General features: G+C 40.2%; 1 protein-coding gene across 8 annotated transcripts in view; it reads right to left on the minus strand.

The window, feature by feature from the left end:
• PTPRM (protein tyrosine phosphatase receptor type M) overlaps positions 1–15,006 on the minus strand; it is a 665,244-nt gene that overhangs the window by 323,201 nt on the left and 327,037 nt on the right. For all 8 annotated transcript variants that reach the window (XM_066579573.1, XM_066579570.1, XM_066579568.1 and 5 more), the window contains exons 10-11: positions 14,009–14,210; positions 10,847–10,949 (exon numbers count right to left, since the gene is read on the minus strand). In XM_066579573.1, the coding sequence (XP_066435670.1) occupies positions 10,847–10,949; positions 14,009–14,210 (305 nt within the window). The remainder of the gene's footprint in view (positions 1–10,846; positions 10,950–14,008; positions 14,211–15,006) is intronic.

Below are 15,006 nucleotides of genomic sequence, written 5' to 3' on the forward strand. Positions count from 1 at the left end.
TATACTACTTTATGGTGGTGGCCTACGATTGTTATTTGATTCCTTCCCTCCATGTTCACCAGCATCTGACCTGCCTCTCCCATATAAATCCTGCCTCATCGCACAAATCAATGGCAATGCCCCTATCTCAATAGACTTGTTATCCACAGCATTGCTTAGAGGTTATCTCCTCTTTTGACACCTTGTTGAGCTACACTACATATTGTTTGTTGCTACCTATTCTTACATGTTTAGTAGTAACCCGGGGAATGGACGCAGGCTTCTGTTCTTCTACTCCCCTATATAGTTTTGAATTTATCACTGCACATTTGCTATCCGGGTCCCAGACTAGCTGAGTTCAGTATTTGCCCATTTCTCCTAAATTTAGGCAACGTTTGTTAAAACTGCTTGATGTGTTGCCTTTGTTTTGTATTTTTCCCAAAGTTTAGCTTATTAGGGTCTTGTCTATTTTGCTGTCTTCCTTCCTCCTTTTAGTTTCAACGGTTTTTATTGAATTTTATAATCATACAACTGATAGGCTTGTAACATTCTGAAGTCCCCTCGCAGGGGGCCAAATATTGCCAACAAAAATAGTATTTGCCTACAGCGGCTAATAGATTACAAAGTTATAGGGTCATAACAAAACAAGGGTCAACATAAATTTTTAAACCAGTTGGTCGCCAAGAATCCACATTGTCGATTAGAAGTATTTAAATAGCGTGTATGTTTCTATTTGATCACTAGAGTAAGGCTAGGTAGATGATATGACATGGTGTAGTCCCAGCATCTCTATTCCTTCAATCCGAGGTTGCCAAACTCTCTGGAAATTTATCATCGCATCTGTTCTAATAGCGTGAATCCTTTCATAAAGCATGATTGAGGATACTCTATCTAGCACATTAGAGAAGGAGAGAGTAGGCGATTTCCAAGCGGAAGCAATGTGGATTCTTGTAGCCATACATATATATTGTATCAATTTATGGGCTTGGTACCTAGCTCATGCAGGGCGGTCTCCAAGCAGTAAGACCATAGGCGATTTGGGAATCAGACCCACAAACATTTGGTTAAGAAGCCTATGGACTTTCGACCACAGCCTGTCAACCTCTGGACACGTCCACCATGTATGGAGCATGTCTCCTCTTTCCTAGCATCCCCTAAAACACAGCGGGGAGGAAGTTGGATAAAGATGATGTAGTCTTTGAGGGACTAAATATGTCCTATGTAATATATTAATTGAGGTCTCCTTAAGGGATTCCTTCCTCCTTTTAACTACTACCACTGAGCTGTGCTCCATTTCACCTGTTTTTGTTTTCCTTTCCTCCCCTCCCCTCCACATTGATTTTTCCCACCTCTAGTCAAAACTGCATGATGATTTCAATACATTTTTGCTCCTTCAATGTACGAGGGCTGAATGTGCCCCAGAAGCATAGTCAAGTGCTCTACCAGATGCATAAGCTAAAAGCTCTTGTTGTTCTTTCTAAGGAAACCTGTTTTCAGATGGGACCCATCCCTACCATGCGGGATCGTCATTACCCTATCTGGTCATATGCATCCTGCCCTGTGGTACTCGTGCATCTAAAGCCATTCACAAATCTCTTCGATATGAGGTCCTGGGTAGCTTGGTAGACACAGAAGGTTGCTATATCTTCTTTATATTGAAACTGGGTGGCCAGATCGTGTTGGCTGGAGACTGGTATCCCTAGCACAGATCAATTCCAAACACTGAAGGGCTTCCTATGTAAGCTTGTGGATTTTGCTAAGGGGGCTATCTCGGTTGCAAGTGACTTTCGTTTCACATTAGATCCCTCTCTGGACTCCACGCCTGAGAGAGGACATTTGCCTGCATCACATCCTTGCTTTCTTAAACAATAGTTCCTATCCTGGCGAGTCCTACACCCCAGGACAGTAACTATTCATACTTTTCTCACGAACATCAGTCTTAAACCACATAGACACGTTTTTGTTGAGTCACCGCACTCTCTTTTGGCAACCTTCCTCCATTGGGAACATTCTGTGCTTCGACCATGCCCCTATTTCTTTACATTTGTTGGCGCCACGTCTTCTGAATTGGCCTTGGAAGTGGCATCTAAATAATAACTTGCTAAAAGGACTGTGTGTGCCTCTGAGATTCGCTCTGCAATTCAAGATTTCTTTGAGAACTATTACTATGATTCTATGTCACTTCCAGCACAAATGGAGTGTTTAAAATATGTCCAGTGGGGCGCATTTATTAATCATGGCTCCCTTTCAAAGAAGAAAAACTTTTTTTTAAGGTCGCCTCCCTACTAACTAAACTTCACAGCTAAGACACTGCTCATAAGTCTACCCAATCTTTGGTTACTGTGATCGACCTTCTTAGCACTAGGTTGGAGCTTAAAGTTTTCTTGGCTAAAAAATTCCCTCAGTTCCAAGACCATATTAACCCTTTCCAATCCACTGTCTGACGTCTGAAGACATTCTGATTGAAGGCTGTACAGCTATGATGTTGGAAGGCGTCTGGCAGGGTATTCCTACTGTATATTACTGGCCACTTTGTTGTCGGGGGTCTCTTCAGCATGTTCCACACTGCAGTACTGGCTCCAGCCAGCAGACGGCGCCATTGTATAACGGCAGAAAGAGAAAGCCCCCTAGGAAACCCTGAATCCAAAATTAGATTGCAAAGGGTTAAGCAGTTTTCTTACGAGCATTAAGACAAATATGGTCCCCCCCCCCAATAGGGCATTTACTACACCCATGTTCCTCACGTGTCTCTATTCCCCACATCAAAACCCTTACAGGAGCTAAGGTTCATGATTCAATGGGGATCTTGGATTTTACAACATCAATGGCACATACTCAGCTCTTCCCGATGATACTCTTCAGGCTAAAATAGAGGAATATGTTTTAGGAAATTCCTTCCCAACAGTTTCTGAGGAGACTAGATCTTTCCTAGAATGGGACTTTACCAAAGAAGAAGTGGAGTTCGTTATTAAGTCTACCCCTGCAAGAAAAAATCCTGACCCAGGATTCTATAAATCATTCCAAAAACAGCTCTTCCCCTTTGTCACTAGAGTGTTTAACCACAAATAGCCATCCATTCCTTTCACCAGTCTTTAACTTGCAAGAATGCAGAACCATCAAGAGGACAGTCAAAAATAAAATACATAAAATAAAAATGTGATCACTTTTTAATAAGAGGAGTCTGGTCCAAACCAGTTATCTCTGTTTAGTCCTCCCAGATTATCTCTCAGCTATGTGCCAGAAATAATTGTCAGAATAGCAGAATCACTAGAGTATCAGCTACTATTTTAACCCTTTCCAATCCAATTTGTATCCTGGTTTTCCAAGGGGCTTACTCTTTTGCTGCTGTTATAAAATGGCGATATCTGCTACCAAAGGCCAGTACTGCATGAGGTGACACATTGGATAGGCTCTAACAGCAGAATGGCTGGCAATATACAGTAAGAGAACCCCAACGGACGTCTTTCAACATCGGAGCTGTACAGCCTTAAAGCATAATGTCTTTAGAGGTGCGACAGTGGATTGGAGAGGGTTAAAAGCCTTTACCGCCACATATCTAGGTAATGCTGATATGGTTGAATATGTGAATGGATATTTTACAATGATATTCTAAAAAAAGAGTTTTGGTATCAAAAACAAAGATTAAGCTCTTTTTAAAAGTGTATCAGCTTAACCCTGCTAGAAACACAACTAGTATTATTAGTGATTATGCCCCAAACAAATTAGATAAAAATTATCCAAATGCAGTGATTTTGGTAGGACCATATAAATGACCTACGTGTTTGGGGCCTACTGTCTTATTTTAGATAGATGATATGCGAGTAAAGGAAAGATTGGGCATGTTGAACTTCAACGCCAAATCCTTCTGGTCCCTCTAGAGATAAGCCTCTCTGGAGATAAGCCTAAGGGCTTTTTTCACTGCCCCCATGAAAAACGCATGAACTCTCAGCTGAGCATTCATGTGTATGGGGGAGTCAACAGTTACACTGGATGTTACAATGTATGTAAATGCTATCCAAGACTTTTTCTCGTGTTTTATTAGTAACCAAGGGGAGTCCTTTCTAAAATATAATTTGCATTCTACGGTATGCCACTTCAAGATTTTGCTTCGAAATGTAATTTAATGTTGTTTTTCTTACTTTCAGTTTGCATATCTTTTTTTTATAGGCATGAAGTAAACAGAATAAATTTATGAGAGATACTTCAGCCAGAAAGGGTTTGATTTCCTGTCTAGATTCATGATTATACAGAAATGTGAGATTTAATAGACAAAGATTTAGCATTACAGAAATAGGAAATGTAATTTTATGATATAGACTTTAATCTTGATCCCATGGAACAACAATGAGACACAACGCAAGCCTATTCTGAATTACAAAGTAAACTTGTAGTGGTAGATAATATTACATGATTAAATAGTGGGAGATATAAAAGGGAGACTAAAATATATGAGTTTCTCATATTGTGGTCGTTTCGAAGGTGTAAAAAAGATTAACTTACCACAGGTATATAATGGAAAATAATCTTACGGGAGTCCATTGGATCATATCTAACTGCAGGATGTTAATACTGTACATATCTGACAGCATAGAAATGTTGGTGCTTTTACACTATACAGGAGTGTGCATTAAAGCAGACTAATCATTGGAATCCAATACAAGGCAGAACATAAGAATATAACAGCACCGAATTGTACATAGATATTAAGTAAATAAGGGAGATGGAATAAATCCTCCACAGTGCCACCTATTGGAAGGCTAGACAAACACAACAGTTCAGACAGCGCAAACGGATAGTGAGCAGGTTTTCCAATGTGCTCCTTTCCTATCCTCTGCAAGGGAGGAGAGCTGCAATGACAATGTGGGGGGACTCTCACCAGGAGAGTAATCCCCCAATAGAAAAACAAACAAACAGCAAGTTTTTAGTAAAAAAAGTTATGCGCTCGTGGAAAGTGCAACTGAATAAAGTGAAAGCAGACCGTTTGGTAACAAACGGAAAGGGTAAAGAATAAAATGGCACTTACTCGGAAGGAGGGGGGTGTATTAAACAAGAAGCCCCCTCCTTTAAGTGCTGACTCCTCTAGATCCTCTCCGGCGCAGAAGTATGTATGCATAGGCTTGAGAAAGGTGCCTACCTGTAATTTTATTTGAGAAATAAAACTGAAAAATCAACCTGGCTTGCCGCAAATACCTTCTGCGCCCAAACAGTCTGCTTTCACTTTATTCAGTTGCACTTTCCACGAGCGCATAACTTTTTTTACTAAAAACTTGCTGTTTGTTTGTTTACCTATTGGAAGGCAGCATTGCTCCAAGCCAAAGTCAGACTCTTTATACAAGCCTTGTTACAATGACTGGGAATTAAAAGCATAGCCAGACTCCATTCACAGACAGCTGTTTCAGGGTACTTGCCCTTCATCAGTGTTCAGTAGTGGTCTGGCTTTGCTAGTGAGAGACCTGGGATGGGAGTCAGAAACACTATCTTTTCTCTTTAGGGAGAGCACCTATATGGTTAGTGAGGAGACTCAAAAAGCAGTTCATGCTCCTCTGGGTAATATGCAAATAAGGGGGATGGAATAATACTTCCACAGTGCCAGCTGTTGGAAGGCAGCATTCCTACAAGCCAAATATAGACTCTTTATACAAGCCTTGTAACAATGACTGGGAAATAAAAACAAAGCCAGGCTCCATGCACAGACAGCTGTTTCAGGGTATTTGCCCTTCCTCAGTGTACAGTAGGAGTCTGGCTTTGCTAGTGAGAGGCCTGGGACAGGGGTCAGAAGTGCTATCTTTTCTCCTTAGGTGCTCTCCCTAAGGAGAAAAGATAGATATTAAGTAGAATGCAAGCACATCCTATATAATATAAACCACACCATAACTGGTAATTATGGCTTCAGACCTTTATTCCATAGACATAGGAGTTGATTCAACAGTTCTTGTTGCATAAATATCCTTGGATGGGGATAAACTATACCGTGAAGTGATTACAATACAAAAACATATCAGACAATGAGCTCAACACAATGAGCACAGTATATACATTATACCAGGTACTTTCTACGAAGAATGACATCCTTCACATTGTTTATATGTTATAGCAATGAAGAAAACACCTTGAAATTCAATCTACAATTTTCAACTTAAGAGCTAGTCTACAGACATTCCATTATCCTAGCCAATATGCCTCCTATATTCCTCTTATCTGTAAAGAATAGATTTAAGAGTCCTTCACACCACTTTTTTGTAGTGTTTTTTAGCACACATTTTAAGAAAAGCTTTTTGGTGCATTTCTTCATACATTTTTACGTGTGTTTTTCCCTAAGTATATCAAACCTGTGATTGCAAAAAAAACACCATTGACTTAAAGTGGGAAAAAAGCTTAAAAAAAGCTAAAAAAAAGAAAGGAACAAAACACTTTGAAGCATGCTTCTTATTTCCCTATTGGCTTGCGGCCAACACCTGGCCATGGTATCTTTTGTCAAGATAAAGCACAGCTAAAAAAAATGCCAGGGAAAACCCCAATAAAACATAGTGTTTTTGCAAAAAACACTGCATATAATAATCCTTAAAGTACCTCAGAGAAATATTGCCCCTTTTTATGCCCTCATGAAGTAATAGTGCCCACTTTATTTTCCCGACAAAGTACTAATGACCTCTTTGTCCGCCTCACGCAAAAAGTAATTCTACCTCAAGCATCATCCCCAGCTTCAGAAATAGTACTGCATTGTCAATATATTTAATGCCAACTTTGCAAAATCCTTAAAGCCTCTGTCGTGTGCACTGTCTAGCAGTCACTATCTTGCATCTTCATTTGACCTCTTCTGCATGTTCCAGTTCAACGATGTGCGGTATCTTCATTCATTCCCTTCTGTCTGCAGCACTAGAGTAGAGCAGGCAAAAGAGATCAAGTGAAGATACAAGACAATGACTGTAGCACCTGTAGATTTAAATTCATAGAACCATAGAATGGTAGACTTGGAAGGGACCTCCGGGATCATCGGGTCTGACCCCCTGCTCAGTGCAGGATTCACTAAATCATCCCAGACAGATATTTGTCCAGCCTTCGTTTGAACACTTTCATTAAAGGAAAACTCACCACCTTCCGTGCTAACCTGTTCCTCTCATTGATCACCCTCATTTTTAGAAAGTTTTTTCTAATATCTAATTTGTGTCTCCTCCCTTTCAGTTTCATCCTATTGCTTCTAGTCTTCCCTCGTGCAAATGAGAATAGGGCTGATCCCTCTGCACTGTGACAGCCCTTCAGATATTTGTAGACAGCTATTAAGTCTCCTCTCAGTCTTCTCTTTTGCAAGCTAAACATTACGAGATCCTTTAACTATTCCTCATAGGACATGATTTGCAGACTGCTCACCATAATGGTAACTTCTCTGAACTTGTTCCAATTTGCCTATGTCTTTTTTAAAGTGGGGTGCCCAGAACTGGACACAGTATTCCAAATGAGGTTTGACCAAGGAAGAGTAGAGGTGGATAATTACCTAACGTGATCTATATTCTATGCTTCTCTTAATACATCCCAGAATTGTGTTTGCCTTTTTTGCTGCAGCATCACATTGTTGACTCATGTCAAAATATTGGGAAGTGCTGAATTTTTTTCCTTCTTTATTGTACAACTAGTGCGTAGTGGAGGTTGTGGCTGCCTCCACCTGGTCATGCACGCCCGCCCATTTACCTTCTGTTCCTCCTATTGGACCATATAAATGGTATCCGACTTTCCATGGTTTTATTTATAGACTTAGTTCCAAGAGAGATGTACTCATCTTTTCTAGGTTAAGATTAGATGACCTGGTATTAGTGTTAGGACTAGAGATGAGCGAGCACCAAAATGCTCGAGTGCTCGTTACTCGAGTCGAACTTTCAGTGATGCTCGAGAGTTCGTTTCGAGTAACGAACCCCATTGAAGTCAATGGGCGACTCGAGCATTTTTGTATATGACTGGTGCTCCGCTAAGGTTTTCATTTGTGAAAATCTTAGCAAATCACCAAAGTCATGTAAAAAACACAGAAATGGATAGGTCAGGCGAGGAGCAACATGCAGGGCTGCATTTCGGGCTCCGAGGTCTCACTGTTAAGCCACAATAGTGGCAAGAGTGAGACCCCCCCCCCCCCCCACAACGTCAGCATAAAGATCGTTCTCCTCTGCCACAGCTGTAACAGCTGTGGCAGAGAAGAACGATGTTAGCCCATTGAATTCAATGGAGCCAGCAATGCAGCCGGCTTCATTGAAAGCAATGGGCTGCCGGCGAGCGCGGGATAAATTTTCGGGAAGGGCTTAAAAATATAATGAATGACAGCTGAGAACTGCCCCTGACTGGTCCCTGCGCTGAGCCAATCACAGGCAGCACTCACTCACCCATTCATGAATTCATGAATGTGTGAGTGAGAGCTGCCTCTGATTGGTGAGGCTGTGACCAACCAGAGGCAGCTCATTCAGCAGGCGGGGATTTTAAATCCCCGGCTGCTGAATACTACTCAGAGCAGTTCAGGAGAACTGCCGGACAGACGCGGCTGAACTCCGGCTGCAGCGGAAAGGTGAGTATAAATTTTTACTTTTTATTTTTACACATTTTAGGATGATTTTCAGGTAAGGGCTTATATTTTTAAGCCCTTCCCGAAAATTCATCCTGCGCTCGCCGGCAGCCCATTGCTTTCAATGGAGCCGGCTGTATTGCCGGCTCCATTGAATTCAATGGTCAGTGCTCGTTTAATCGGGACGAGTACCGCATGGTGCTCGTCTCGAGTAACGAGCATCTCGAGCACCCTAATACTCGAATGAGCATCAAGCTCGGACGAGTATGCTCACTCATCTCTAGTTAGGACCCATTTGAAAGCTTGGTCACTGGGACATTGGTAGATGGGCCAATTAACTTTGATGAAATTATATACCAAGAATGTTGCATTATTTAATGAGGTTAGTGTGTATACTGTAATTTGGTATATTTCTGATAACAAATGTATTTTGAGTGCTGTTGCCACTTTTTTGGTTTCTGTAGCACAGTGTGTGTCGCTGAGGCTGTAAGGATTAAGCCAAATTGTTTTTCAATACATTTACTGTGCAAACACCTGTGTGTGTGTGTGTATATATATATATATATATATGTGTGTGTGTGTGTAGATACTAGTATATCTTCCTTCTTAGTGGATAACTAGCATCTACATGGCTAGCTCAGTTCATGTTGTACACTGGTATGTATTAGTAGCAGGCTCATACTCCCCCATATCCTTTCCTGGCTTAGGAATGTCCAAAGATAGCGGAGGAGCAGTTAGAACAAATATAGAATAAGCCAATTCTCCTTCAGTTTCAGGTTCCTAGGAATTACGTATTTAGTAGTAACACACCTGTTAACATATGTTAAATCATTAGCACCTAGAGCTAATCATGAGTTCTGATGATTACATAGCGGCATGCATTTCTGATCATACGTTATTGAACTTATATATACATTGTCTGCTCTGTAATAAACTCAGAAGAGCATCATTGTTGGATGATACTGACTGTGTCATATGTCAGTGACCTCTGTACACAACTTCTCATATAATTCGGACCAGGCAACGAAACACTATGAAATCCCTCTGATGATTTCCCCAACAGTGCTGAAGACTGTAAATGCTAATAAATGTGGTGATATTAGACACTGAGTGTATCGCTTATGGTGGATTTACAAGATTTATTACATTTTTAACCACCTTCATGGTGATCAACCTGATAGTTAATGCAATGCTACAATTTATCGATGACAAACATTTGGAATGAACTTTTCTCAACAAGAATCAAAGCTCAGCTCAGAAGTTGCTATGTAGAGTGAAGGACTTAGTGGCTGTCATAGAGACGCTCATCCTTCAATATTCACAGTAAGTTAATTAACCTCTTTGTATATTCTTGAAGCATGGAGAGAAACAAACAGAATCAGAGAGAAAACAGCCAAACTCTATGCAGATGTCATCCTGGGTCAGAATTCCAGCACTGAACGGGAACACTACTAACCACTGAACCTCCATGTAGTTCATTTTACGCATCTAAGCATAGAACAATAGACACAAGGCTCCATTGAAAAGCTTACTTTACTTGGCGACCATGGCAAATGAAGCCCACAACGGAGATAAATTCTCCAAAATCTCAAGGACACCTAAACAAACAGACTAGTTGTAATTGGCTAAGTACTTTGCCCCAGGAGAACCTCACATACCGCTTAAGAATAACAAAAAAACTTGTTTCATGCAAATGCAGCAAAAAAAGAACATTTATGGAGTACGTATAGTGAAGCTTAGATGGTTTTTAATACTAATGGGTTTAAGGCACCCTCGCGTTGTGTATAAATTTAACCCACCATAAGCTAAACAGAAACTCCATCTGCTTCTAGGAAGGTGTAAACAGCAAGAAAGTGGTCATGCAGTACTGCAAGAGTTTTCATTAAAAAGACCCCCTCCTGTTTTATTGTGACACTGTGACACAAGGGTACAATTAACCTAGGCAAAGTCTTTACATAGGTAAATATTGAAAGGTTAGTATAAAACTATCCAGATTAAAAAAATCTGCTGCAACCATGAATTTTGCTGATAACACCAAGCAATTACATTGCTGGAACGAATAAGCCACCCACACACCGGAGCCGCCGCTTTGTTCTCCATCTTCAAAGGATCAGCCACTTGCATCTTGATCAAATGATTTAAACAATACTCAGACACTCATCAAAGTGCCTTCCTTTCTACTGTTATTTAATTTAATTAGCCTAATATATACATGGATTTACACAGTGTACACCGCGCAAAAAGTAATCCCTAGAAACATATTCAAGAAATTAATCAATTACATTTTGTTAAGAAGATCTGCTCTTTCTTCTTTATTTCTCATACCTGATAGGAGCACCTCTGCTCTGAGCTGGTTTTAGCAGAGCTGTCAATGTGCTGTCAGTCTGATTCAAAGGGGTTTCCAGTTCATATGCTGGCATAGAGGGTGCTGGGAAACACAAATCGAGATTAAGCTAGAAAATGACTTTTAGGTATCTGCTTTTACATACGTGCAAATCAAAGGACATGTGGTTACAGTGAGAGTATTGCTACTGAAAACTAAAGCAGGACTTTATCTGGTAACACATCATACACATCTCTAATAATTATTCTAGCCCAGGCAATTTGTGTCCAAAGTGTTGATTCAGAATCAGTTTTACGCTAGAGGTGAGGCAAAAGTCTGGACACACCCGTTAAACGGGTGTAATAATGAGAAAGTTGACTTTTAATGTGTGAAAGTATTAAGTGGGAGGGAGTCTGTGTTTTTTTGGTGGAGTAGATGTGTTTCAGTGGCCATTTTGAACTCCGCCATATTGAATTCAGCTTGGGTTTTACAAATGGGAAGGGAGTCATGTGATATATCAGTCATGCCTAGAATTTACTCAGAAACACTCTGGAGGGGTAAGCTTTGCCTTATTGTTACTTGTTTAGGAGTTAAGTGAGGGCAGGGTTTCACAAAGTGCTTTATATGACATGTTCGATATGTCCACCATTCTGCTGGATGCACATAGTTAAATATTTAATCCAATCTTCATGAACATGCTGAATTACTGCAGGTGATATTTGATCATGGCACTGTAGGAGTCACTGTTTCAGGTGAACCATTTTGCATATTTTTCTGTAGGCACAAGAAACTTAAAATGCCCCAGAGATAAAAGTCCAGAGGAGTTACGTCTGAAGACCTTTATGCCTAATCCAGTGCATAGGGAATTGCACAACCAGCCATCTGCATACAGACATAGCAAAGTGGTTCGCCATCTTGCTGAAAGTAACGTGGAAACTCACTGTTCTCAATGAGCTCAGATGTGAATATGGTATCCTCTAACATCAAGAGGTACTTCTCACCAAGAAGTGATTTACCAATGAAAAAAGGCCATGAATGTCAGACACAATTTACCAACTTTTCCCTAGCTTAACTCCTAAGCAAGTAAAGATAGTGAAGAACTGACCCTTCCAGAGATTTCTGAGGAAATTCTAGCCAACAATGATATATCACATGATGACCTTCCTATTTGAAAAACCTGAACTGAATTCAAAATGAAGAACTTTAAAATGGCAGCCGAAAAACATCTCAGACACACAAAAAAATGAGCCTCCCTCCCAATTAATACTTTTACACATTGGAAGTCATTTTTTTCATTACACCAGTTAAACAGGTCTGTCTAGACTTTTACCTCACCCCATGTAAATGAAATCATAGTTTGGTATGTTTCTTAACGCTATTGGTCATTTATGCGTGACATCATCCGGACTGGCGGTCCTGGTTATGCCCTAAAACATTAACAATATCACTATAAAAGGGAACACATCTCTAAGAACAAGTACGCTTGAGAAAGGGGCTGGATATAGCCCCGAAACCTGTTGCATCTGTGACCCCTGTATGTTTTTAACCCTTTCCAATCCACTGTCTGACGTCTGAAGACATTCTTACTGAAGGCTGTACAGCTCTGATGTCAGAAGACGTCCAGCAGGGTATTTTTAATGTATATTACTGGCCGCTCTGTTGTCTGTGCCTCTCCAGCTTGTCCCATACCGCAGTACTGGATCTAGCCAGCAGGTGGCGCCATTGTATAATGGCAGAAAGAGAAAGCCCCCTAGGAAAACTCTGAATCCAAAATTGGATTGCAAAGGGTTAATACATGCATGTTTATATGTATCTATGGACTAATAAAAACCCTTACTTGAAGTTTCTGGAAAGAGCCAACTTTCTTCAGTCTGAAACCCAGTGGGGAGGTCTCAAGGACAGAGACCTCCCATAATAGTAAGTGTTGCTTTCCACTTTACTTGCCATATAAATCCTTATGAGCATAAGCCAAATTTTTTATATATACATATGTCCCGGTGAAATCTTTCACCATACTCGTCTGATCAGCCACTGCACCTCTCATATTAGATAGTTTTGATAAATAAACCCCTTGGTTTTAATGGCCAATAGAATGTAACAAAATGGTACAATATTGGATATCCCACTTTCTTGTGATATCTATAACTTCATTATCTTGCCTGACAGACAATTTTGGTTGCTGTATTTGGATTCAGCACCCCGAATATAGGCAAGAACGCTGATTTTTTACAACGGAAAATATCCCCTTTTAATACTGTGTAATCATTCAGTATAATCATGGCCATCAATTGAATGAGGAACTAATTTGTTAACTTTATGAAGACTTAAAAATCATCATCCAATCGTTTGCAAGTCATTACGTGCACAAAGTGATCATTCAGCCATTCCCATTCTCTAGCACAGTCCCCTGAAAGACTAATGATCAAGTGACTGAGTGAACAACCAAAAAAATTGAAACAATTATCTGCACATGTGAACTGATGGCTTTTTAAAAGCAAAGACTCTGACATCATTCGCTCATTCTGATTTCTCGCTCCGTGTAAAAGGACCCTCGCTCCACTGAAACATGTATGCGAGAGTCGGGAAAAATAGCTGTCGCTCAGCTGATGGCTCTTGAAGGTGTACTGGCGCCTTTACAACAGTTGGGAATTGTGGACAATACAGTCAATGAAATTAGTATAATTGTAGTCTAATTATTAATTATGCAAATAACCCTCTATAAAAGATAAGCATAGAAATTATTGACTCGCTGCACTGGCCTTTTACCCCTTGGAATGCTACCAAGACAAGTGCAAAAATTGGCCTCGAAGCTTGCTTTTGTTAGATAAGTATTACGAGACGTTGGCCTAGTTTCACCATCCCAAGACTGTAATCAATGTCCACAGTATAGTCCTATATGAAATAACTGTTTAATATGCTTATGACGGGCTTACTGGAGCAGCTGATGTTACCGAGGGAAGCTCAGGTATCACACAGAACGCTACGCCTTGACTTTATATACATTGCATTTACTTCTGCGATGTTATCTGCCAGCATCCACAAGGTCTACATCATACTATTGTCATAGTGACTATCACCAGTCAGGACTTTCTTCACAAGCCAGATTGATCATGTAGAGATAGCAAGATTATATTACAAAAGAGTCACATCATTCAAAGTAATACCTGAGATTTTGGTTGTAAACTGACTAGTTATAGGGGGTCCGAAGCCCTTGGCTGTGCTGGCTCTTATTGTGAAAGAGTATGTTGTGCCAGGATACAATCCAAAGAACAGGTAGTGCGTTTCATTTCCTTGCTTTATAATCCGACCACTTTGATTGGATAAATCTATTTCTGGGTCAAAGGAGCTGACTGCCTTGTAGGAGATCTGTGAAAAGAAGCAAGGAGAATTAATGGCAAGTCAATGGAAAGTCTTCTGTTGGCGGCGTGAGATTACATCTTTATCCAGTAAACTCTTCTGATGCATGCACCGTCAGACATTTTTATGATAACAGATCTTATTCCTTCAGACTCTTCAAAACCTCAATCCAATGAAGGAACTCAGCCAAAACTCTTATGAGCAATTACTTTTATAGATACAAGGACTTATAGCCAGATGGATTACTAACCTGAAACATGGCCACTGGCTTAACCTAATACCTACAAGTTGTGTGCCTTTACACTACATACATATAAGCTATATTCTTATGTGTTCATAACCTTAAACAATTAGGTTTTCATGAGGATAGACAGCATTTCTTAGATTTATTTCTTTAAGTGCATAAGATTTAAAAGCAGATGTAATGTATGGGGATAGGTGCAGTGAGTAATAATAGATAGGAGTCACACAATCAGCGCCGACACAACTACAAGCTGATATATTTATGGTCATAAATGTGTTTTTACTCATAAGTTCAGTTACACCAAAAATAGTTAAAAATCTAATATCTATACAAATCTTAGTCTGATGTGGTGTGGTTTGTTATCAAAAAAACTCTTGTGTAGGCATTATAGAACTACATGCCATGCCCCACATTCACTCATCATCATCATAGCATCTACTGGATGGGGCAGGGAAAAGTAGTCCGACACCAAACTCTTATGAAAGTTGTCTAAAAGTGAATCTGTCTTTGCGGCCTATAGCAACCATTCACAGCACAGCTTTCATTTCTTCTACTGCTAAG

Source organism: Eleutherodactylus coqui, chromosome 9, assembly GCF_035609145.1.
Source record: "Eleutherodactylus coqui strain aEleCoq1 chromosome 9, aEleCoq1.hap1, whole genome shotgun sequence".
In the NCBI taxonomy this organism is placed as follows: Eukaryota; Metazoa; Chordata; class Amphibia; order Anura; family Eleutherodactylidae; genus Eleutherodactylus; species Eleutherodactylus coqui.